Here is a 22,959-nt window from a genome sequence, read left to right on the forward strand (position 1 = left end):
GTGGCCGAGCACAAGTGCCCGTGCTGACCATGTTTGTGTGGCAGTGCAGTACAGGAGACACCGCTGCAATTGCCTGGCTGGGGAGAGGCAAAGGAGCTGGGGCTTGTTTGTCCTTGCAAGAGCAAGGAGCCTGCTGTGACGCTTCTGGAGCCTTCGGTGGCTTGGAAGATCTGAAGGTTATCACTCAAGCTGCCCCTCATTACCTGGTTTCGTCCCTTTTCTTCTTTTACAGGCTGTCACGCTGCTTTTTGGACAAGTAGGGCTTCTGGGTGGCTTCTCAGCCCCAAATCAAGCCTCATTACCGAGCCCCAGAGACTGACCCCTTGGTGTCAGGCTCGTGCCCTTCCTTCCCCGCGGGTCGCGCCGCTCCTCGCGGCCGTGCCTGCCTCCGCGCTGACGGGGCACGTGGGTGTGTTCGGAGTCCTCCGGCACCCAGCGGTGATGAGCAAGCCCAGGGCAAAGTGCAGGGCACTTAATTCAGTCCCCGGACTCTGAAGCAACAGGGCAAAAGAGTGACACAGTGGCACGTTGGTGGAGGCTTTGTGGGGAAGGTGAAAGGTTGAGCGGCCGTGTTTGGGGTCTGCTAAATGCTGTGGGATTTTGTAAGCCTGTCTCTCCCCGGGTTGGTGCGGAGGTGAATGCTTGTGCTGGAGAAGAGTTGGAGAGGAGGAGGTCAGGTTAATGCCGGGCTCCCAGCCGGACACAGAGACCTTCAAGCTCCTGCTTTCTGCTCCATTCAATTCCTTACTGAAGGTGTGGATGAAGTGCTGCCTTTCATGCGCTTCTCTTTTCCTCTTACAGATCTCAAGAGGTGTGTCCTCTTGGCTCTTTTAAGTGCTTAAGGGTTCTGGAATGAATTGAAAAAGAAAAAAAGAAAGAAAAAAAAATATGAAAAAAACCCCATCCCCAAACATTCAAAGCCTCTTCTGCCGTGCGTTTATTCATCCCCTGCCACATGCCATGCTGTGCCTCGAGGCAGCCCTTGAGTGCTGCAACCCTGTGGTCCTGTGGTGGGGCTGGGGAGCTCCTGGGACCCCCTCACCCTTTTGCAGACCCCCCCCCCCCGGGAGCTTCACCCTCCTGGGGGGCGGCTCTGGCTCTTTAAGGGCGCTGCCTCTTCGCCCGGCCTTGGGGCCGAAGTCCGGGCTCCCAGCGGCGGTGGCGGCGGGGATGCAGCTCCCCGCCGTGCCGGGCGCTCTCGCCCCTTCCCTGCTCGCCTTCCCCCTGGCTTTTGGTGTCAGCGGCTTGGTGGCACTGGCAGAGTGAGTGCGGGACCGGGACTGGCCTGGGATAAAGCTTCTGGGGCAGGGCGCTGGGTCTGGCCGGGTGCTGGTGGCAGCGATCTGAACTGGGGGCAATTGGGGCGAGGTCCGGTCCTGGACTGGTGCGGGATGCTGGCTCCAGGCTGGGGGGCATGAGGGGGGCTTGGGTTGTCCCAGGACAAGGCTGTGGGGTCAGGGAGCTGTCAGTAGGAGCAGACCCACCTGGGACAGGCCCCAGGGTCCCATCCGGATCTGGAGAGGGAGGTACGGTGTCCGGGGCAGGGAGCTGGGGTCCTGCTGGAGCCCAAGGCACAGTGCCGGGTCTGGGGTGCTCCTGCCCCAGCCGAGCCCATAGAAAGGCCACTGCAGGCTGGGACTGTGCCGACGTGGTTCACGGCTGCGTTTATGACTTAAATCCTGTTATCAGCGAACAGAAATGCAGCAGGGCTGCTCAGGCTCATTGCACAACGCGCAGCGTGGCCGGGGTCGCCAGTTCCCAAACCCCTGGGGACTGGGAAGTCCGACAGAGCCGTGTCCTGGCTGGTCGGCACTCCCCCAGCTCTCTCTCCATCACGCTCTCCTTGGGCATTTTTAGCAGCCCTGGGGGTATCAAGGTACCGAGTGGCTGCACCACCAGCTGCTGTCAGCTTTCTGCGTGGCTCCCCGGAGCCCTGCCACCACCCTGCTCGCTCATTTTCCTTCTCTTTGTAAAGCCACCCCCAGCTGCTTACTCCTCTCTTATTTCCAGTCCCACGCTCAGGAGCTATGGGCTTTCCCCTTATCCTCTTTGTCAATTTTCTGTACTTTCTATCCTCGCATTTCTACCATTACCCCACCCTCCTCCTTTCCCCTTTTGTTACGTATTTCTTTGCACAGCTAATTTCTACTTTGGCTTTCCCACTGAGCACGAAGGACTTTCAGCCAAACTTCTCATTGCAGAACCAAGCATTTCCCAACCTAAAGCTTCACTTCAAAATCTCCTGATTTTCCTTTGCATTTTTCGGTCTTTCCCTTCCACCCCTTGGGCTCGGCTCATCCCTTGCACTCGCGCAGCACCGGGGCTCTGCAGCCCTGCCACTGGGGCACCTGGATCCATCCCTCTGAGCCTCCCGAGCTCTTCTGCTTAATGTGGCACCAGATGAAACCCATCAGTAACCGTTAGGAGCGCCAGCACCTCCAGCATGCTGCCCAAATTGGAGCCTGTAACAATATTATTCCCCTGCCCTCGCATTGCATGGATGGGGCAGGGATATGATGCTGTATTTCTTGATCAGGCTGCGGTGCTGAGTGATGCTGTCCTCAAAGCGCCCCCCTCACCCTTTGCAGGGGGACCTTGGCGCCCCAAGCACGGATCCCAAAATGCTGCTGGATGTGGGATGCGGCCCCAGTGCCAGCACATCCTGGTGTGCCCCAAAACCCATTGCACACAGGGTGATGTCTGATGGAGCCCTGTGCTGTGCTGCTCCGCCACAACGCGCGTTTGAATTTTGAATTAATCATTCCATGGGAGCAGTTATGTAGTAATTAATTATACGCTGGTAATAATGCACTTACGCAGCGACAGTTCAATTATTTGATTGAGTGTTTGTTTTTGTTGAGTATCTGTCGGGTTTGGGCGCCCAGTGCGTGCAGGGGGGTGAGGAGCAACCCAGCCCCGCCCAGAGCTGCTTGTGATGCCCATCCCATCCCCTCCCATCCCCTCCCATCCCATCCCATCCCTGTCCCCTTCCCTACAAGAACACTTCTGCCCGCAGAAGGCGAACACGAGCCTGGGATTGCTGGGGCTGGTAATTGGAGTTTCTCCAGGGCAAGCTGTTGACACCAGCGCCTCCGCAGACAGTTAGCCAGGGCTTTACGTTTTCCTTTTCTTTGGTAACAGCATTAAAGGCTTGAGTGAAAAATGCCATGATGTTTTCAGCTTTATAGCATGAGAAGCCGAAGAATTGGCTGGACCAGACCTGTAGCTATTCCAGCTAATGCAATTGCTTCTTGGAAGAGAAGCAGCAAGCTCAGGACAGATTTCCCTACAACTTGTTTGCACTCTTAGGACAAATTTGCAATATTTGTCTTCTCATTGCTGGTTTGCTTTATAATCGGTTTACACGGCCTCTTATAGCAGTACATCAGGGAGCAGCCGCCTGTGTTCAAGTGGGCTGGCAGCTCTGCTCCTCAGAAGGGAGATGGAAATCTCAGCAATTCCAACTCAAAATGCATTTTGGGTGAAAGCCCAGCTTGTGGCCACGATGGGGTGCGTGTGTGTAGGGCTCCTGCCCATCCTGCCACAGCAGCCTCATCCAGGCAGCCCCTTCCCATGGAATTGAACCTGGAATTCCCCTGGGTTTCACCTGCCCCAGTGTTATTTCAGGCCCTGGAGATGCTGTGGAGATCTGTCAGGACCAGGGGGTGCTAAGGGGGGTTCACAGGGACCGGGGGCATATAGGAAATAGGAATGCGGTGGGCATGAAATAGAGCACGCACTCATGCAGGGGGTGCCACCCCTCTGCGGGGTGCCTGAACCCCCCCAACCTGTCCTACAGCAGCCCGCTGGTGCTGACAGGGGTGCTGGTGCTCGCCGGCCTGGTCTCCATCATCTACTTCCTAAGAGCAGGGAGCTACTTCCAGGACCCCCTGTTCTGCGGTGAGTCCCTCGGGAGGGTGCACAGCACCCATGGCCCAGGCGGTGGGGAGGGGGGGGCTGCGTGCTGAGCCGCCCCCCGCCATCCCCCCGCAGTGTTCGTGGCGTTCTCCTTCACCTCTGCCGTTGACCTGATCATCTCCCTGGAGGAGGATGGCTTCGTTTCTGGCTTTGCAGAGGTCTACGTGAGGGAGGTACCGCCTCGTCCCACCCCGGGGGCTCGTGGCGAGCCACTCCGTGTGCCCAGCCCACGCATGGGTGCACCTCCTGCTCCTGAAATCCTTGGAGCTGGAGTGTGCCCAGAGCAGCCAGGTCCCCTGGGAAACGCGGGGAAGGTGCTTGCCCCCACCCCAAAATCTTGTGGTGTCTCTCCCCCGGGCAGGGCGAGCCGTACCTGCGCACGGCGCACGGCATCATGATCTGTTACTGGGACGGCATCGTCCACTACGGGCTCTACCTCGCCATGATCACAGCCATGAGCCAGCGGTGAGCGGGATGGCAGCGGGGAGGAGAGGGGGTCCCGCTGCCACGCGGCATCTTCCCGGGGCTCAGAGGGGCTGGAGGGGTGCTGAGTTCTGGGGAAGGGCAGCTCTGAGCCTCGCAGAGGGGTCTGATCCCCGCTGTCTCTGCAGGAAGAGCTACAGGAGCCTGGGGCTCTTCTGGCTGGGCTCTCTGATGATGAGCATCGTGGTCTTCCTGCTCGGGAACCTGATAGGTACGGGGGCGCGGAGGGGGCCTGCTGCCAGTGCTCGGCTCCACCAGCACCCACAGCTCCCGGGGCAGCGGGTGCTGGCACGGGGCTGGGCGCCGTCCCCACCCCGTGCTCTCCTCCCCAGGCAAGTACAGCTCCGACATCAGCCCTGCCTTCCTGCTCAACGTGCCCTACATCCTCATCCCCATCTGGGCTGGGGTGAGGCTCTTCCAGCAGCCCCGGGCCCTGCCGTGTCTCACGGTGGAGCAGGTGAGCCAAAACGGGGCAGGGACCGGGGGGCAGCGACCGCGGGGAGCGGAGCCCAACCCGCGGCGTTTTCTCCCCCCCAGGTTGCAGAGGAGCAGCGCAAGTGGCTCCACCAGCGGCCCCAGGACGTGGCGCTGGTCCTGCTCTTGGTCCTGGAGGCCACCTTCACCTTCTTCAGGGGCATGGTGAGTGCTGGGCGCCTGCACGGGGGTCCCATAGGTGCCATGGGGAGGACGGGGTGGGCGCATCTGCCCCATGGCCCCCCTCATCCCCCCTTTGCACCCACAGGTGATTTTGGACTGTCCTGCTGATTCCTGCTTCGAGTACATCTACCAGCACGAGCCCTACCTGCGCGACCCCGTTGCCTACCCCAAAGTGCAGGTGAGGGTGGCTGGGGGGAGGCCAGAGCCCATGGGGTCCCCCTGTGCCATGGGGGACGCGGTGACCCTCTCTGTCCCCGCACTGGCAGATGCTGCTCTACCTGTTCTACGTCCTCCCCTTCTTCTGCCTCTGCATCTACGGGCTGCTGCGGCCGGGCTGCTCCTGGATGCCCGACTGGAGCCTGGTGTTCGCCGGAGCCGTGGCGCAGGTGGGGGGCTTCAGTCCCAGCCAGGAGGGAGCGAGGGGGGGGCCGGGGCCGTACCCGCATCTGGAGCAGCTCCCAGAGCCGCTGCCAGAGCCCGATAATTACTTCTTTCCTCGGCGGATCTTAATAGAGCGGGGGATTAGCTCGACAGAAATAGGCTGGAGCGAGCCGGCGGATGCAGAGATAGGGCGCGCGGATGGGGGGTGCAGGGGGGCAGCTTTGGGGCCGGGCACGCCGTGCCACCCCTGCCCTGTGTCCCCAGGCTCAGTTCTCCCACCTGGGCTCCTCGCTGCACTCCCGCACGCCCTTCCCCTACCAGACCCCCGAAGACGTCTGGTGGAGCTTCCTCGTCACCAACGTCCTCTACGCGCTGGGGCCGCAGCTCCTGGCCCTCCGCTGCCTGCGCCGCCCCGCGTTCTTCCTGCCCAGCGCCCCCGCCAGCCTGGTCAAGAAGCACCAGTGAGGGGGGGGGGGGGGGCTGCCCCCCCCAAGAGCCGCCTGCAGTGGGGCCGAGCTGGCAGAGGTGTCCCCAGGGATGCTCCGGTCCCCGTCCCCCCGCACCCCGATGTCCCTTGGGGATGCTGGGGGGGACCTGGTGCAGCCTGCGGGGACATGGGTGCAGCTGGGTGGTCTGGGGGGGGGGTGTCGCGAGGCCCCCGGCCCACCCGGATGCTCCCAGGAAGGACGGGACCACGCCAGGAGAAAACTGTTTACAAAATAAAGGATTTTGGGTCCGGCTTTGTAACCCCGCTGCCTGCACCCTGTGCCCTTGGCTTTGTCCCCCCGTGCGCCCCCTGTGCCAGCTGCAGGGGCTGGGGGGGGCTCCCCCCGCCTGCGCTGCCCTTGCCTGCCCTTGGTGCTCGGGATGGGGCTGGGGATGCTCAGTGCGTGTGCAAGGGATGCACGCATGTGTGCAGAGGTGTGCGAGCACGTGTGCATGTGTGTGTGCATGCACAGCTGTGTGCACATGGGGGGGGGGGGGCTGTGCACATGCGTGGAGGTCTGTGCACGTGTGGGGGTCTGTGCACACTTACGGGGTTTTTGTGCACTCTTATGGGGTTTTGTGCACGCGTGGGGACCCGTGCACACTCGTGGGGGTCTGTGCGCACGCATGGTTTTTTTTTGCACACTTATGGGGTTTTGTGCACCCGTGGGGGTCCGTGCACACTCGTGGGGGTCCATACATGCGGGGGGGTCCGTGCACATGTGTGCGGGTGCTGGCGGTGTCTCGGGGGTGCCCCCTCGCATCCCAGCCAAGCCGAGGGTCCCCACCCGTGCCCCCCCCACGCCACCCCCGGTTCTGCCCTTGTAGGGGACGGGGACAGGGTCGGGGTCACCCCGCCAGACTCCAGCGCCCCAGGAGCCGCCGTACCGGGGTGCCGGTGCCGGTACCGGTGACCTTGGCGGGCCGGCCGCCCTGCGCAGCGCCGGGAGCCGGGGCAGGGCCGGGCCGGGCTCCCGGTGCCGCCCCCTGCGCGGAGCCGCACCGGCAGCACCGGCAGCACCGGAGCTCTCCCGGGCCCCTCCCGGCGGCCGGCACCGGGCACGGGCGCCGCGGAGCCACGGTGAGTGCCGGGAGGGGGTCGGGACAACCCCCCCCCCCCCCAAGCCCCCACCCCTGGGACCGGGACCCCTCTGCCGGTGGGGACCGGGATTCGGGGTGCAGGGGGGTGCAGGGGTGGGTCGGACCGGTGTCCCCCCCCCCCCAGCTCTGCGCTGCCCGCCCCCGGTTCCCGGTGTCCCGCAGCCCCGGCGCTCCCGCCGCAGTGCCCCGCACTGCAACACTGCACCGGGACCGCCGCCGGGGGGGGGGGGGGACGGGGGACGGGGGATGCCCGACCCCTGCCCGGCCCCGGGACCCGCGGGGGGGGGACACGGCCCGGTGCCACCGCCCCCCAGCCGCGCACCCTCCCCAGCCCCCTGCGCCCTGCGCGGGGGTCGCATCCCCTCGGCGGGGCGGGTGGGGGGCAAATGTGGGGCACGGCGGGGACCGGGGATCGCAGCCCACCCCCGGGCACCCCACGGGGGGACAGGGTCCTCGTTTCCCAAGCGGGATTTGGGGCTGTCCCCCAAAAAGGGGGGTGCAGGGCCGGGTGGGTGGGGGGGGGGGGGAGGGGGCTCGGGCAGCCGCTGCCCCCTCCCGCGCCATCAGTTCAGTTTCCAGATGTGCCGGCGCTGCCATAAATAACTAAAGAGATCCAGCCCGCAGCGTGTGCCATGAAATATTCATCCCGGCTGTAACTGAGCGGGTGAAGCGGAGTTCAGCGCCGACGCAGCTCTGGGGGGGCCCCGCGGGGTGGGGGATGCTCGGCAGGGGGGCGATGCAGGGTCTGGGCACCTGGGGTGGGTGGGGGTCCCTGGGGCTCTTCTATGTGGGATGTGGGGTGGGGACCAGCTGGGGCTGGAGGCTCTGATCCGCTGCTCTCCCGGCCTCTCCCCCCAAGCTGAGGTGCTGGGGGGTGCTGAGGGGCTCGGCTTTCCCCCCCCCAGATGCGCCCCCGAGGGTCCTGGGCCGCTGGCCCGGCTGTGCTGCTGCTCCTGGCCGGCGTCCTCGCCTCCGAAACGCCGCCCAGCCCCCGGGGACGGAAGAAGGTGGTCCACGTCATGGGTGAGTGGCCACACGGGGGGCTGCAGCAGGGTGCCAGGGTGCCCCCCCTCCTTGGGAGCCTGCAGCCTTCGAGGCATTGGGTTTAGTGTTCATTAAAGCACAATGGAGCTGCCCACGTGGTCTGAAAGTCCCCCAAAAGAGGGGAATTCCACCCCAAAAGATGCTCCCCACACCTCCATGTGCCCCCTGACCCCGTTGTCCCCACCGTGGCTCCTTCCCGTCATGCAGGGCTGAGCTCTGCGCCGGGGCAGGTTTGGGGACGGGGGCAGCGCTGAGCTCGGTGTCCCTTGCAGAGGGGGACAGCGGGGCCGTGGTGGTGCAGACGGCCCCGGGGAAAGTGGTGACGCACCGGGGCGGCACCATCATCCTGCCCTGCCGCTACCACTACGACGTCTCGGCCCACGACCCCGATGAGATCCGCCTCAAGTGGACAAAGGTGACGGAGCCGATGGCCTTCGTGGACGTCTTCGTGGCCCTGGGGAAGGCGCGGCGGGCGTTCGGCAGCTACCGCGGGCGCACGGCCCTGCAGGAGGACGGCTTCGGGGACGCCTCGCTCATCATCCGCAACGTCACCCTTCAGGACTACGGCCGCTACGAGTGCGAGGTCACCAACGAGCTCGAGGACGACACCGGCATGGTCAAGCTGGACCTTGAAGGTAGCGGCACGGCGCTGGCCCTGTGGGGCACGGGGACAAGGGGGGGACCCCGGGTGGCCCCATGGCATCCTCCATGGGATGGCCGGGACACCGTTCCCAGCGCTGCGTCCCCGAGCTCAGCTTTACGGCCGCTTGTTTTTCCCAGCGTGTGCCGTGTTTTATTGCATCTGTTATTGGCTTTTATTGTTGCTCCAGGTTTACGCGCTGGCAGCTCGTAAATGGCAGAGACAGATAGCAGCACGGCCTCGTAAAGCAGCGGGGGTCCGGGACGCGTGGCAGCGTCGGTGCCGCACGTGGCTCTGAGCTGAACTGCGGCCTCGCTGCCTGTCGGGAGGGGCTGAAATATTTTGGGGGCGCTGAGAAAAGGACAAAAGCCTTTCTAGGGGTTCAGGAGGCATGGCTACGCTGCTTGGGTTGGCGCACACTTGCTGCAGGGACACCGGGGCTTGGCCCCACCAAAGCCCCCATGACCCACAGCGTGGGGCAGCTCCATAACACACCGCCCTGATGCAACCGCCCCCTTGGTTGGGTGCAAGGGGGGGACCCCAGGGCGATGCCCACATGCCCCAGCCCTGCTCGCCGCCCCCCCCCAGGTGTGATCTTCCCCTACCACCCGCGCCTGGGCCGCTACACCCTGAACTTCCACGAGGCGCAGCAGGCGTGCCTGCAGCAGGACGGCATCCTGGCCTCGCACGACCAGCTGCACCAGGCCTGGCTGGAGGGCATGGACTGGTGCAACGCGGGCTGGCTGGAGGACGGCTCCGTGCAGTACCCCATCTCCCGGCCACGGGAGGAGTGCGGCCGCAAGGACACGCCAGTGGGGGTGCGCAACTACGGCTACCGGCACAAGGAGAGCGAGCACTACGACGCCTTCTGCTTCACCTCCAACCTCAACGGTAATGGCGGGGATGTGCAGGGGAAACTGAGGCACCGCTCTGCTTTTTAGCTGGGGGGGGGGGGGGTCTTTCCGCAGCACTCTGGTGGTGGTTCTCCATGGAGAGAAGGGGCCGTTCCCCTCCTATTCCCCTTCCACTGTGGTGCTGGGGTCCTGCCGGGTGCTGCCCAGCATCTCAGCCCCGGGTGAGAGCAGGAGGTGGCTGCACGTCCCTGCCCAGGGCTCCCCTTCTCATCAAGAAGGGTTTGGTGCTGGGAACCCTCAGCAGGGATCAGGACCCATCCATGTGCCCCTGTCACTGGCCAGGCTGGGGCACCCGGTCCCGGCCAGGCTCCTGTATTCCCCGGGCAGGAGCAGGGGACGGAGGTAATTGCAGCAGCAAATGGCCCGGGTGATGGATGAGGCCGGGGCCGTGCAAGACAGATCGGAGCCAGGAGGGCTCTGGGGCTGTGTAAATTCCTCCTGGCTGGCAGGGCAGCACGGAGGGGGGGCTCTGCGGATGTTTATTTAATGGTGGCAGGCAGGATAAATAGCGGGCGTAATCGCCACCAGGAGCCAGCGCCGGCTGCCGCCACGCAGCCCCCATAAATCTGCCTCCACCAAGGTGCCGGCTGCTCGCCCCTCCATCGCCTTCAACTGGGGGGGGTGCAGAAAGGGGGGGTCCTGGCTCCCCATGGAGGTGGACGTGGGGCTGAGCGGTCCACCCTGAGCATCCCTGCCCCGTCTCCCATCCACCGGCTACCAGATGCTGCGCCCCAACCTGGTCCCCACCCCGGACAGCCCCCCTTTTATTCCCCCCCCGCAGGCAAAGTCTACTTCCTGAAGACGTACCGCAAGCTGAGCTACGCCGAGGCGGTGCAAGCCTGCAAGAACAACGGGGCAGCCGTGGCCAAGGTGGGGCAGCTCTACGCCGCCTGGAAGATCCAGCTGCTGGACCGCTGCGAGGCCGGCTGGCTGGAGGACGGCAGCATCCGCTACCCCATCGTCAACCCGCGGGCGCGCTGCGGTGGCCGGGAGCCCGGCGTGCGCAACCTGGGCTTCCCGGACAAAAAGTACAAGCTTTTCGGGGTGTACTGCTTCAAGAAGGCTGGCGAGGCTGCCCCCGAGAAGGAGCAGGGCGGGGGGCATCCCAACCGCGTGTGATGCAGCCCTGGGGCTCCCCAAGGGGGGTACCCAGCTTCGCATGGCTGTGGAGCATCCTCAGACTCTGCTGGGAGCCCCCTGGGGTTGTGGCTCTGCACCTTGAACTGGAAGAGCCTGGGCAGTGCCAGCGCCTGCTCTGCTGTCACCAAAACCCAGCGATGCTTGGGGAAAAAAACTGAGGCACCAGGAGGGGAAAGCGCTGAGCCACCCGGGCACGAGGCCTGCGCTCGGAGCCGGTGCCAGGTCCCCAGCCCACCTGCAGTTATCGCTTAGAAATCAGCGCATTGCATGTGCAAAAAGCCTGGCGGGAGCAAAGCAGGACCGAGCCCACCGCGGTCCTCGGGCTCGCCAGCTCCACGCTGCCGCCAGGGCTGCGCAGCACCAAACCCAGCCTTGGGGACACCACAGGTGTGCATTGAGCCCCCAAAATTGTGTCGCCGGTGCAGGTTGAGCCACGCACCCGCAGCGCCCGCTCGGGGCTGGGCGCTGCAGCCTCTCGCCTTCGCGCTTGGCTTAGAGCAGAAGTGGCCATGGCCAGCAGATGCCCGCAGGCACTGGTCCATGCCCTGGACCCAGCCGGGCGCTGGCTCCAGGTTTCGTGCAGCCCCAGTGCTGCGAGCTGGACTTAGGTGAAATAAAAGCTTCGGCTGCTTTCGAGAGCTGAGCCAGGCTCCCGTGTGTCCTTCTGCTGGTGGCTGCCGGAGAGGGGCCTGGAGAGGCAGCGTGGGCGCAGGAGGAACCCGGGATGCTCTGAGCCATGGGACTGCGCTCACCCCACGCTCCCACCTGCCTGGCCGGGCACTGCTCCTGATTTCTGTCCATATTCAAAGCCCCACTGACCCTGGCACCACCACTCCCTCCTCCCAGCTGGAGCTGAGCACGCTTTGAGGCTTCCCCAGGAGCATCCCAGCTGTAGCATCCCTACAGATTTATCAGGACCAGGCGAGCAGGGGAAGCAGTTTCAAGGCACCACGGTGCCGGCAGCAACCCGTGAGCCCCTGCAGGGACAGCAGGGCACGGGCAGGGGACGGGGACCCTGTGGTCCCCCATGCCGGAGGGGGCTCAGAAGCCGCGTGGGGCTTTCCTCTGCGTCGGGCCCAGCTGAGCACAGTCCATCCATCACCTTTACGGCCTCCCAGCACTGATGAAAATAAATAGCTGCCGGGAGGTGACACTCCTGGCCACCGGGACCCCCAGGAGGGGAGCACGGGGCCGGGGGCCACCGGAGCCCCAGGTGATGGCTGTCACCCGCTGACGGATGGCAGCCGGGGCGGTGACACAGCCCCTGCACCCGTGGCTAACGCAGGCAGTGCCCCGATGAATTCATCAGGCTCACCGCCGGCGTGATTCATGAGCAGGGCTGGCAAAAGGAGCCGGCGGAGAAGGATTGTGTTTGCTTAAAATTAATTTAGGGGTGGCAAAAGGAACCAGATGGAGAGCGCCGTTATCGTGCGCCGGGTCCCGGCCAAGTCAAGCCTCCTCTGCGGAGGGACCGTCCCCGGGTCCCCGCTCCTCCGGGAGCCCAGGAGAGCACAAGGTTGGGGCCACTGAACTGTTAAAAAAATTTATTAAAATGTCCAGCAGTACAGAAACGCAGAGAGTCAGAAATGCCACGGAGGAGGAGAGGGGGAGAAGGGGAACGGGACACGGCAGTCACGTCGCAAACAGCAGAGATCAGAAAGCGCCGTACACACACACGCCAACTCCAACGGGGAACCGACAATGAACGGAAAAGGGAAAATCCAACCCCAAAACCAGCCGGGAGGGCCCTGGTGCGGGGTAGCCCCACGAGCCACGGCAGGGCAAGAACGGGGACCCCGTGCCGGGTGTGGGGACACCCCGCGGGCAGGACCAGGGCGCTGAGGACACCGGCTGGGGCAGGAAGACGGGGAGGCTGTTAAAAAACTGGAGCCATCCAAGGGGATGCGATGGCCAAGGGCAGTCGGGGTGATGGGTGGGGGGCTGCTGCATGACCCCCCCCAAAACCTGGAGGGGACCAGACCCCAGCAGGGGCAATCAGCCAGCTGCAGAACAGCCCCCCCAGGGCTCCACGGGGATTTGGGGGTCCCCATGCGGGGCTGGGGGCTCGACCCCGGGGTGCGGGCACGGCACCACGGGGTCGAGGACTGAGCGTGGGGCATGCGGGGAGGGCTGGGGACGCACACGCTGCCGCCCCCGCCCGATCCTATTCCCTACGGGGCCGGGCATCCTAGGAGCTAAAGCAAAGGGGGGTTATAAAAGAGGGGTGGGTGGGAGGGAAAGGGGTCGGGAAACGTCACCACGTCCCATCCCAGAGACGGCTGGTCCTGGGGCGCCCGCGGGGGCCCTTGTGCTTGCTGCTCCCCCGCCGGCTCTAGAAGTAGTGGCCCTCCTCCATCCAGTCCAGCCGGAGGTGCTTGCGGTGTTTTCGCCGCTCCTTGCGGGGTTTGTGGTGGTGGTGCTGGTGGTGGGGGTGGCTGTGGCGGTGCCGGTGGTGCCGCCGCGCCCGGTGCGACCGCCTGGCTAACGGGGGGCAAAGAGCGGGGGGCCGGGGGGGTCAGGGAGCCCCCAGACCCACGCACCGTTCCCGGACCCCCTCCCTCCCCCCCCAGGTCCCCACTAACGTTTTGTGCAGAGGATTTTGGGCCGGTCCCACTTGCCGTTGCTGTGGCACTTGATGGTGGGGATGTGGCGCTGGGTGAAGCCCTCCTCGCACTGGTAGCGCACGCTCGAGTGGATGCTGTACTTCTCCTTCTTCTTCCCCACGGTGAAGGCGTTCTCCACCTCCGGCGGGGACCCGCACAGCACTGGGGGGGGGGGGGGGGGGGGGGGGGGGACGGACAGACCCCATCAGCCACCACCCGGACCCCAGCACCGGGAGGGGACGTGGGGACACCCTACACACGCCGCCGGTTCCGCGAGGCCGAGCGGCGGCGATGGCTTCATTACAGAGCCCATCCATCGAGAGGTTCCTCTGCCAGATTTGCAGCAAGGTGTTCCCGAGGATTTACATAGGTAATTAACGGCCTTATCGGGGCGAGCACATCGTTACGCGCGGCCGGCGGGAGAGGGAGGCGCGCTCCTCCGGCTCACAACGAACAGCTGGAGGTTAATATAACTTTCAAGATAAGGAATGAGAACTTAATAGTTTTAATGGCGGCAAATTAAGCAAATTAAAGTGGAGAGGGAAGAATTAACTGTGGGGAAAAAAAAACATAATGGAGATTAAGGGGAGCTGCTCGAGTTTTCCTTGGTGAGGGGCTGGGAGAGGTTTCCTGAGGATGAGGAGGTGCCTGGAGGCTGCAGGGTGGGGATGAAGGATGGGGATGCTGGGAGCCATGGGATGGGGATGCAGGATGGGGATGATGGGCGCCATGGGATGAGGATGAAGGATGGGGATGTGGGATGGGGATGCTGGGATGGGGATGAGGATGGGGATGCTGGGGGCCATGGGATGGGGATGCAGGATGGGGATGCTGGGGGCCATGGGATGAGGATGAAGGATGGGGATGCTGGGATGGGGGGACCCTGGGGGTGGGCCCTGGGGCTGTCCCCATCCCGCCTTTCTTGTACCTGTGCCTTTCTTGCAGATGTAGGGCAGGTTGTAGTTGCAGGGCACGTCGTTCCACTTGCCGATCTCATGGGACACCAGCACCACGCAGTCCTCGCCGCCCGCGAAGAAATTGTCGGGTTGGTTCTCCCGCCAGTTCTCGTATTGCTGGTGGGAAACGAGGGGGGGTGAGAGCACCCGCACCCCGCGCCCCGCACCCTGCGCCCCAGCAGGAGCCACCTCCGCGGGCCTCACCAAGCCGGTGTTGTCGGTCCACTGGAAGTCCTGCTCCACGATCCTGTCATTGAGCCCGATCCAGGTGTTCTCGTGCCCGAAACCTGGTGAGAGAGGTGTGAGGGAGGGTCCCCAACCACCAACACCCGCACCCATGGAGGTGAGGAGCACCCAGGGGTGCCGGTGCCTGGAAAGCCCCAGGAGCAGGAGCCTTCTGGGCTGCAGGATTCGTGGCTGGAGAGTGATGGGATGCCAGCGCAGGAGGGGCATGGGGACCTGTGCCAGCACCGGGGGGACCCTCTCCTCACCCACTGCCCCCTCCAGACCCCGAGCCACAACAGCCTCGGTGTGGCATGGAAACGGCCCAAACTGGAAACACGGGGAGCAGCCCCAGCATCTCAGGGAGTGCCGAGCACTGGGATTGGGTCAGCCCCATCCCTGGGCCCCCCTGTGCCCCTTCCCCCGCCCCCAGCCCCATACTGTTGATGAAGCCGTGCTCCTCCTGCGAGTGGATGCTGGTGAGGTGCCCGGCGCGGCGGCGGCAGTCCCGCTCCGCGTCCTCCCAGGAGCGCCGGCGGGCGAAGTAGCGGTAGCAGTGGCCCTGGAACTTGTGCCAGTTGTGGTCGCAGCCCTCCGTGTCTGCGGGGACATGGGGACACTGGGGACTGGGGCCAGCCCCCAGCACCCCAGGATGCACGGAGACGCTCCCCACTGCTGGGGAGGCTCCTGGGTCCTGCCCCGGAGGGGCAGAGGCTGGATTTGGCCAGTGATGCTGCCCTTGGGGGGGACAAGGGGGCTGCCCCGTGCCTCTCTCCCCACCTTTCTCGCAGCGGCTGCCCCCGTAGCTGGGCAGGCAGAGGCAGACGAAGGAGTTGACCTCGTCGATGCAGGTGCCGCCGTTCTGGCAGGGGCTCGACAGGCAGTCGTCGATGTCTGCGGGGACGGCAGGGGGCTGTGGGCGTGCCGAGACCCCCGGCACCCTCCTGCCCACGCTGGCCCCACCGGCAGCATGGGCACGGCACGCGGGCATGCTCACCGATCTCGCAGTTCTCCCCGGTGAAGCCCTGGGCACAGCTGCAGCTGCAGACGGAGCCGTTGGCGTGGCAGGTCCCGCCGTGCAGGCACGGGTTGTTCTGGCACGGGTCGGCCGGAGCTGCAGGGCAGGAGCGGGTGCCGTCACGGGGGGCACCCCGGTGCTTCGCCCCTACCCACCCCATCGCCCCCATCATGCTGCACCATGCACTGGGACGCCCACCCAGCCCCGACACCAGCCCCAGCTCCTTGCTCGCAATGTGGGGACAACACAAACCCAGTCCTGGTCCTGCCCCAGGGCCTTGGCACATGGACCACGGCGACTTTTCCGCCTCTCAGTGGCTCTAAATCTCACGTATATTTGTTACTTTTTTTTTTTTTTTTCCCCAGACACTAAAAGTCTGTGTATGCTCAACCCCCTCTGCTGGGAGCTGCCTCGCTAGCTATTATTATTAGCGACTGCAAATATTAAATATTTAGGAGGACGCTTTCCTGGCTCGCGTTAATAGCTCAGCTCGCTTTGAGAAACCCCGGCTACGGACTGAACCTGTCACAGGCACAAAGCAAGCACCGAAGTCCCCAACGAGCCCTCTGCCTTGGATAAAACCTCTGCTTTGAACCCAACCCCACGGGTCTGCACCATGCCCAGCGTCCCCAGCGCCCCAACCCTGTGGCACCGCGCTCACCGTGCCGGCTGGTGTTGTCGGTGCCCGTCCAAGCCAGCAGCTCCCTCTCCTCCAGCAAGGGCTCCTCGCCGCTCCCGCTGTCGACATCCAGCAGCGGGGCTCCCCCGGGCCCCCCCGTTGTGGACGGCTCAAAGAGCGGCTCTGCGCTCGGGGAGCCGGGGACCTCCGGCACCCATGGGTGGGGGGCGGTGGGTGACGGCCAGGGGGTGTCAGTGGGAGCTGAGGGGTGGCTGGCCAGGGTGGGGGGGTCTTCCCTCTTCGCCTCCCCCGAGGTGTCCTCCTCGCTGGGGCTGGGGGGCTGCCGGGGGGCTGGGGAGTGCAGGAGATGCTCGGCTCCCTCCAGCTCCGGCGCCGTGGGGCTCACAGGTCGTGGGGCACCCGTGGACCCGTCCTCTGCCTCCCCTGTGCCCTCCGCTGGCCACTCGGAGCCAGCCCGTGGGGTCACCTCGCCGGCCGTGGGTGAAGGTGAGGGGACGTCCCGTGCCACGGGGGTGACGGCTGCTTCGTCCCTCGGCTCAGCCGTCCCTGTCCCCGCATCCCCGTACACGGTTGGGTGCTCGTGGCCAGGTTCAGCCCCCATTTCGGGTGTCCCCTGGGGAGCTGTGGGGCTCAGCCCACCCTGATGGGGATGGGGAGAAGCCGCCACCGTGGTGCCAGGGATCCCCATGGGCAGGTGGAGGGAGGTCACTGCCTTCCTCTGCCTCTCCAGTGAGCCTTCCCCCAGGGCCCCGCTGCCATCACCGCCGGGCTGCGGGGACGTTTCAGGGAAATCGGCCACCAGCGGGGCTGGGGGCAGCGGGGGCCGTGGTGGGACGGGGTCGCTGTCCGCCTTGGGAGGGGTGTCCCCAGAGAAGTCCTCGGTGGCATCCGCAGGCAGCCAGGGGGAGTCACCACGGGCTCTGGGGCCACGGGGTGTTGCCCCCACTGCGATGACATCCTGGTGGTTGGAAGCACCACGGGGAGCCACGGGGGTGGGTGGTGATGGTGGCAGGGACGTCCGTGCAGCCCCCCCGGGACCACGCGGGGCCATGCGGGGGCTCCACTGTGGAGAATCCCTCGGTGACGGGGGCACCAGGGCAGTGGTTGGTGCCAGCAGCTCTGCAAGAGATGGCACAAGGTGGGGTCCCCTGGGCTGGAGCACTCCAATGCCACTGCTACCACCCCCCCCCCACACACACACACCCCACGCGTCACTTACTGTGGCCGATCTCATCCTCCACCTCGTTGGAGAGCGGGTAGGGACCCCCCCCAGGGGGACTCTCAGCACCGGTGTGGACGATGCTCCACGTCTCCACCGCGTTGGCTGCAGCCCCCTTCACCTCCAGGGCCAGGATGGGGGCATGGGTGACTGTCCCCACTGGGTCCCTGGCCACCGTAGGGTCCCCAGACACCATGGGGTCCCCAGCCACTGTGGGATCCCCAGCCACTGTGGGGTCCCCAGACACCGGGGGGTCCCCAGACACCGGGGGGGTCCCCAGTCACCGGGGGGTCCTCAGCCACTGGGGGGTCCCGGCTCTGCTGCTGCAGCTGGAAGTAGCGCCCATTCAGCCCAGCATAGCTGCTCCTTTTGGGGGCACGTGAGCTGCCCAGCAGGGTGCTGGGGGTCTCTGCTGCCGTGCCAGGGACTGTCCCCAAGCCAGGCGGTGCTGTCGGTGAGCTGGTGACCTCCTGGGCTGGGCTTTGGGACCACGGCAGCAGGGCAACCGGGGGCTCCTCAGGGCCGGGGGCTTCTTGCACTGGCGGTGCTGTGCTGCTGCTGGCCGGATCCTGCTGGGTGCTCACAGGCGCCTGGTCCACCACGTTGAGGGCTTCGTCCTCGTGGGGCCACGCCGGAGAGGAGGTGGTGGCTGGCGGCAGGGCCGTGCCGTTGGCCCCGGGGATGTCACCGCGCCACGCTGCCACGCTGCTGCTCACCGCCCGCAGCTGCTCATCCTCATCCTCCCCCGGCCCCGCAGCCCCCGGCTGCGGCAGGAGGCCGACGCGTGGGGTGTCCCCAGATGTGGCCGGGTCCTCACGCTCCTCCTCGTGCTCCACCAGTACGTTGTCGCTGCCCGGCGGGTCGGGCGTGGGCAGCTCCTGCTCCTTCTGCCCCGCGTGCGCTGCGGCGGAATCACCGGCATCCAGCGTGTCCGCTGTGGGGAGGAGGACCGGGGGTGGGCCAGGTGCCTGGGACACGAGTGGGGACGCGGTGGTGGCACCACAACCCGTCACCGTTACCTTTGTAGCAGTAAGCATCAAACTTGGAGGCCGGCTGGGGGAAGCCGGTGCGGTTGGGGAACTGGTAGAGGGTCCTGACGCCTGAGGCCTCACCGCCGCATTTCCTGCGCGGGACCCTGATGGGGTAGCGGACGCTGCCGTCTGCCAGCCAGCCGGGGTCGCACTGGTCCAGGCCATCGCGCCAGGCCAGGTAGAGCTGCCCAGTGGTGGCCAATGAAGCTCCCCGGGCCCGGCAGTGCCTCCGGGCCCCCTGAAAGGTGAACCGCCCCGGCGCCGTGGCGTAAAACACCTTCCCTGCAAGAGAGCGGAGCTCGTCGGAAAGCCGTCACCATCCCCAAGGGTGGCACCGAGCACGCCAAGGGATGTCCCCAAGCATCGGCGCGTGCCCACCGCCTCGGTGCTGCTTGCCTTGCAGCTCCCGTGCGTAGCAGTAGACATCGTACAATTCGCCGGGCTCCCTCTGGCCATAGCTGCGGACGCCGGGGAGGCTGTTGCGGTCCCCGTAGCAGCCGGGCCGGGACAGCGTGATGGGGTACCTGCGGGAGAGGGGCGCGGGGAGTGCTCAGCTCCGTGGGTGCCCACGACAAGGGGTACCCACACCACGCGCTTACCGCACGCTCTGGTCAGCCAGCCAGCCTGCGTCGCAGTTGTCGTAGCCGTCCTCGAAGGCAGCCTGGAGGTGCTGGGGTGAGGCGATGACGGCCGAGTTGTCCAGGCAGGCGCGCTGGGCAGCGGCAAAGGTCAGCGCGTAGCGCTCCCCCGCCGGGCGGTAGTGGAAGACGACGCCTGGAAGGAGAGCGGATGGCACGGCTTGTATAGGGTGCGCAGTGTGTGTGGCTTGCACTGGGTGCATAAGGTGCACAGCTTGCAGAAGGGGTGCAGGGCACAGGGGCTGCATGGCTTGGATGGGATGCATGGCTTATAGTGGGTGCACGGCTTGTAGGGTGTGCACGGCTTGTGTGGGGTACAGGGCTTGCGTAGGGCACATGGGGCGCACAGCTTGCATAGGGTGCATGGCACGCATGGCTCACACGAGGGGCACAGAGTGTACAGGGTACAGGTGTGGGGTACGGGGCTTGTACGGTGTACAGGGCTTGCATGGTGTGCATGGCTTGCATGGCTTGCACAGGGGACGCAGGGTGCACGGCTTGTACAGGGCGCATGGTGTGCACGGTGCACGTGGTGTGCACGGCTCGCACGGTGCGCACGGCTCACACAAGCACGATGCCCCACGGCTCACCCGTCACCTCGAGGGGCAGCAGGTCCTGCTCATCGTCGATGCCGGCCACCACCTCGCAGCGGTACAGCCCCGCGTCGCTGGCGCGGGCGGCGCGCAGCAGCAGCGTGGCGTTGTAGCGGTCGCGGGGGTAGCCGGGCAGCGACACCCGGCCCTCGTAGGCTTTCACCACCTTCACCGCGTTGTCCTTGGCCACCAGGATGGGGACGTCCTCCCTCTGGCCGGTGGCCGAGCGCACCTTGCTCCATTTGACGCGGGGAGGGTCTGGGGGCTCGTTGGGCCCCAGCGAGGCGGAGGGCTGGAGCAGGAAGAGGCAGGGCAGGGCCACGGGCTCCCCCAGCCCCGTGCGCACAGCCTGGTGCTGCACCCGGTTGATGTGGATCACCTTCCCATCGTCCTGGGAGCCTGCGGGGAGAGGCGCCCAGATACCACGGGGATGGGCAGCACGAGCTCCCACAGGGCTCTGGGGCTGCTGGGGGGGGGGGGGGTTTCCATAGCGCGGGGGGAGTTGGGGGGCTGGGAGGGCATTGCAGGGTCTTGTCCCGTCCCTGCCCTGCGATTCGGTGGCACCCGACCCCACTGGGAGAAAGCCACCTACCCCCGAGCTGGGATAAAGCGTGGCAGCGATGAAGACCTCCTCCTCCTCCTCCTCCTCCCGCAGTAATCCTGCCCACCCCGGGCACTCTCCCACAAATCCCATAACTCTCGGAAAGCCCCAAGAGCTGCTCTCCCTGCCCGCAGCAGGAACGGTGGCGGATGCTCCCCGCAGAGGCAAGCTGGCTGGGGACGGCCACTAATCCTGGTGCGGGACCCCCGGGCGCCTTCCCCCACCCTATTCCCACTCCATCGCAGCCACAAAGCTTCACCCCGAGCCTCTCACCCCTTAGGGGCTCCAGGGGTCCTAAAGCACCCCAGGAGCAGGACGTCACCGTGCCCCTGCCATGCGGGATGGGGACACGGGGTGGGCAGAAAGGATCCGGCCCCAGAGACGCAGCAAAGCCACCCGTGGGGGACAGCTCGGCAGAGGGGGGTGCTGAGCCAACAGGATTAAGGGTTTAAAGTCTCACCCAGCACGAGGGGGGGATCACGGATGCCTGGGGGGGCTTTTCCCTCGCTAATCCCCTGCCGGCCCCTCCAGCTCCTGCGTTTTATCCCACTGCGGGGCCAGGGCATCACACAGCACCGACGGAGCTTGCAGACCCAGCCCCCTCCTGGAGCCGGTTGTTCTTTGCCCTAACTATTTATTAGTGCTGGTAGTTCATTATTTGTGTCTGTTTCCTCTTATTGGCTAATTATCCCCAGCTACTTCGCGCCACCGGCAGGCGACGGCTCCTTGCTCTTCGCCCACAAGCTGCTGCCCCTGCTCGCAGCTGGGAGGGGGCAGGATCTGTTCCCCCGGGTGCCACTTACCCAGCACGGCGATGGGGAGCAGGGAGAGCCCGAGCAGGATCCAGCAGCCGGCATCCCCCATCACCTGGACCATCCTTGACCTGCAACGAGAGCGGGGTCGGATTTTCGCCGCTCCCCGTTTGCCCGGTGGCACGCCATCGGTCCCTGAACCGCCGCAGGGCCGCGGTGACACCGGCCCCCCGGGAGGCGCGGGGAGGAGCAGGATTAGCTCTGTTAGCAGGAGAGCACGAGCCTGGGGAGAGTTTGGTTTCGCTGCCGGTGCCACCCACGGTGACATCCCTGCGCCTCCGCTACGGGGGCACGGGTAAGCCCCGGGGTCCTGTAGGCTCCCCCCAGCCTGGCCGTGCAGGATGCGGCCCCATTAACATGCAGCGGATGCCTCCAGCTGCCGGAGCCGGTGTGGAGCATAAAACCAGCAATGCCACTCGCCGAAAAGCTCCCATCCATCTGCTTCACTGCAGCAACGATCAGTGTTTTCTAAATCATTCGGTCCCCGGTCTGGGAGGGATGCTCAGCACCCCCCCGGCTCTGACACCAACCTCTGGCACGGCCCTGCCCCGTCCCCTAGCCGGGATGGGGACCGCCTGGTTTTGGGGACACGGCCCCTCGACACTCCTGAGCTGCAGCTTTCGGCTCAGCCCGCGGCTTCCCCGCTCCCCGATGCTCCATTTTCCAGCCCTTGATTCCTCCCCCTGTCCCTTCTGCTTTTATGGGACAAAAATAGAAACAAAGAGCGAAACGGCAAGAAAAAAAGGAGACCCCCCGCGTTCAGTGCTGGAAAATGGCCTTTTGGGGGGGCACAAAGCTGGGTTTTATTTCACCTGTTCTACAGAAGAAAGCATTTGCAGTCCCAGCAGCTGCCCCTTCCCTTTAGCACAGCTCCGGGGGCCTTTCTGCCTCCAAAACCTGCAGCTAATAAAAGCCGAGGGGGTCGCCTGGCCCCCAGCGTGGCTCCGCACCGTGCCTTAGCATCGGGGATAGCATTCCCTATCTGCAGGAGGGAAGGATGTGGCCAGGGACGGCCTCTGCGGCTCGCTGCAAAGTCGGGGACAGCTGCGGCTCCCCCGAGATGCTCTGGGATGTTCAGAGAGGAGCAGGACTTAAGACCTGGGGGGGTTTCGCTCTCCGGGAAGGAAATCCCAGCGAAATCCCGGCCCCGCTGCCGCTTCCCCAGCCCCGATGGAAACCAGCACTCAACTTTCCCTGATTTCCCACTACAGAAAAAAAATACCTAAGTGATTTGGCATGCCCAGGCGCTGGGGTTTCCAGCTCCTCGCCATTAAAATGCAAATCCTGCCTTTCTCAGCTCTCCCAGCACAAACCCTCGGTGCCGGGTGTGGGACGGGGACCCCGGGGTGGGGATGGAGCTGTGGGTGCAGGACGTGGGTGCTGGCTGCAGGGTTGGGGGTGCCCAGGAGATGAAGCACTGGGGTAGAAGTGCCAACCCAAGCACTGCACTCACACATCCCTGGGCTTCGAATCGCCCACAGTCCATTTTTTTGGTCTTTTCACCCCTGTTTTCCCTTTTCACTTCCCTCGACACTCATCCCTGCAGCTTCCAGGCCACGCCGGGGTGGCCGCACGGATCTGGAGCCGAAGGGACCCGGGGGAGAGCCCGACGAGTGGCGTCCACGTGCCATCGTATAAATACTCCGCTAAGCTCTGCGCTGTTTACCCAGAGCCGCTGTGCTGGAGACGGGTCCTCGCTGAGCAAACGCGGCCCACGCCGCTGGGTAAACATTCAATATTTTATTTAAATGTTAAACATGGAAGTTGCTCTTTGGATGCGCAGCCGCCCGCCGTGCCTGGACGGGCAGACGGATGGCACCGCGGTCCCACGGCCGTCCCCGGGCTGGCAGCAGCGGGTGCAG

General features: G+C 65.2%; 3 protein-coding genes across 3 annotated transcripts; 2 read left to right on the forward strand and 1 right to left on the reverse strand.

Moving 5' to 3' along the window:
- Positions 1-1,170: 1,170 nt before the first annotated feature.
- Positions 1,171-5,904, forward strand: TM6SF2 (transmembrane 6 superfamily member 2). Its single transcript, XM_035569817.2, has 10 exons — positions 1,171-1,262; positions 3,800-3,900; positions 3,994-4,091; positions 4,280-4,383; positions 4,530-4,612; positions 4,734-4,858; positions 4,939-5,040; positions 5,144-5,236; positions 5,325-5,444; positions 5,704-5,904. The coding sequence occupies exons 1-10, from the start codon at positions 1,171-1,173 to the stop codon at positions 5,902-5,904; spliced, it is 1,119 nt and encodes a 372-aa protein (XP_035425710.1).
- Positions 5,905-7,931: 2,027 nt separating this feature from the next.
- On the forward strand, positions 7,932-10,743 carry HAPLN4 (hyaluronan and proteoglycan link protein 4). The gene is made up of 4 exons (XM_035569822.1): positions 7,932-8,049; positions 8,343-8,705; positions 9,299-9,601; positions 10,406-10,743. Exons 1-4 carry the CDS (start codon positions 7,932-7,934, stop codon positions 10,741-10,743), a joined length of 1,122 nt encoding a protein of 373 aa, XP_035425715.1.
- Positions 10,744-13,096: 2,353 nt separating this feature from the next.
- NCAN (neurocan) lies at positions 13,097-21,161 on the reverse strand. The gene is made up of 15 exons (XM_035569820.1): positions 21,089-21,161; positions 19,682-20,083; positions 19,053-19,227; positions 18,850-18,977; positions 18,442-18,735; positions 17,717-18,356; positions 17,423-17,625; positions 16,225-17,322; positions 15,543-15,659; positions 15,326-15,439; positions 14,987-15,145; positions 14,528-14,610; positions 14,296-14,440; positions 13,347-13,529; positions 13,097-13,245 (listed from the first exon to the last, which is right to left on the reverse strand). Exons 1-15 carry the CDS (start codon positions 21,159-21,161, stop codon positions 13,097-13,099), a joined length of 3,963 nt encoding a protein of 1,320 aa, XP_035425713.1.
- Between the last annotated feature and the right edge of the window lie 1,798 nt (positions 21,162-22,959).

This window comes from Cygnus atratus, chromosome 26 (genome assembly GCF_013377495.2).
Source record: "Cygnus atratus isolate AKBS03 ecotype Queensland, Australia chromosome 26, CAtr_DNAZoo_HiC_assembly, whole genome shotgun sequence".
Taxonomy (NCBI): Eukaryota; Metazoa; Chordata; class Aves; order Anseriformes; family Anatidae; genus Cygnus; species Cygnus atratus.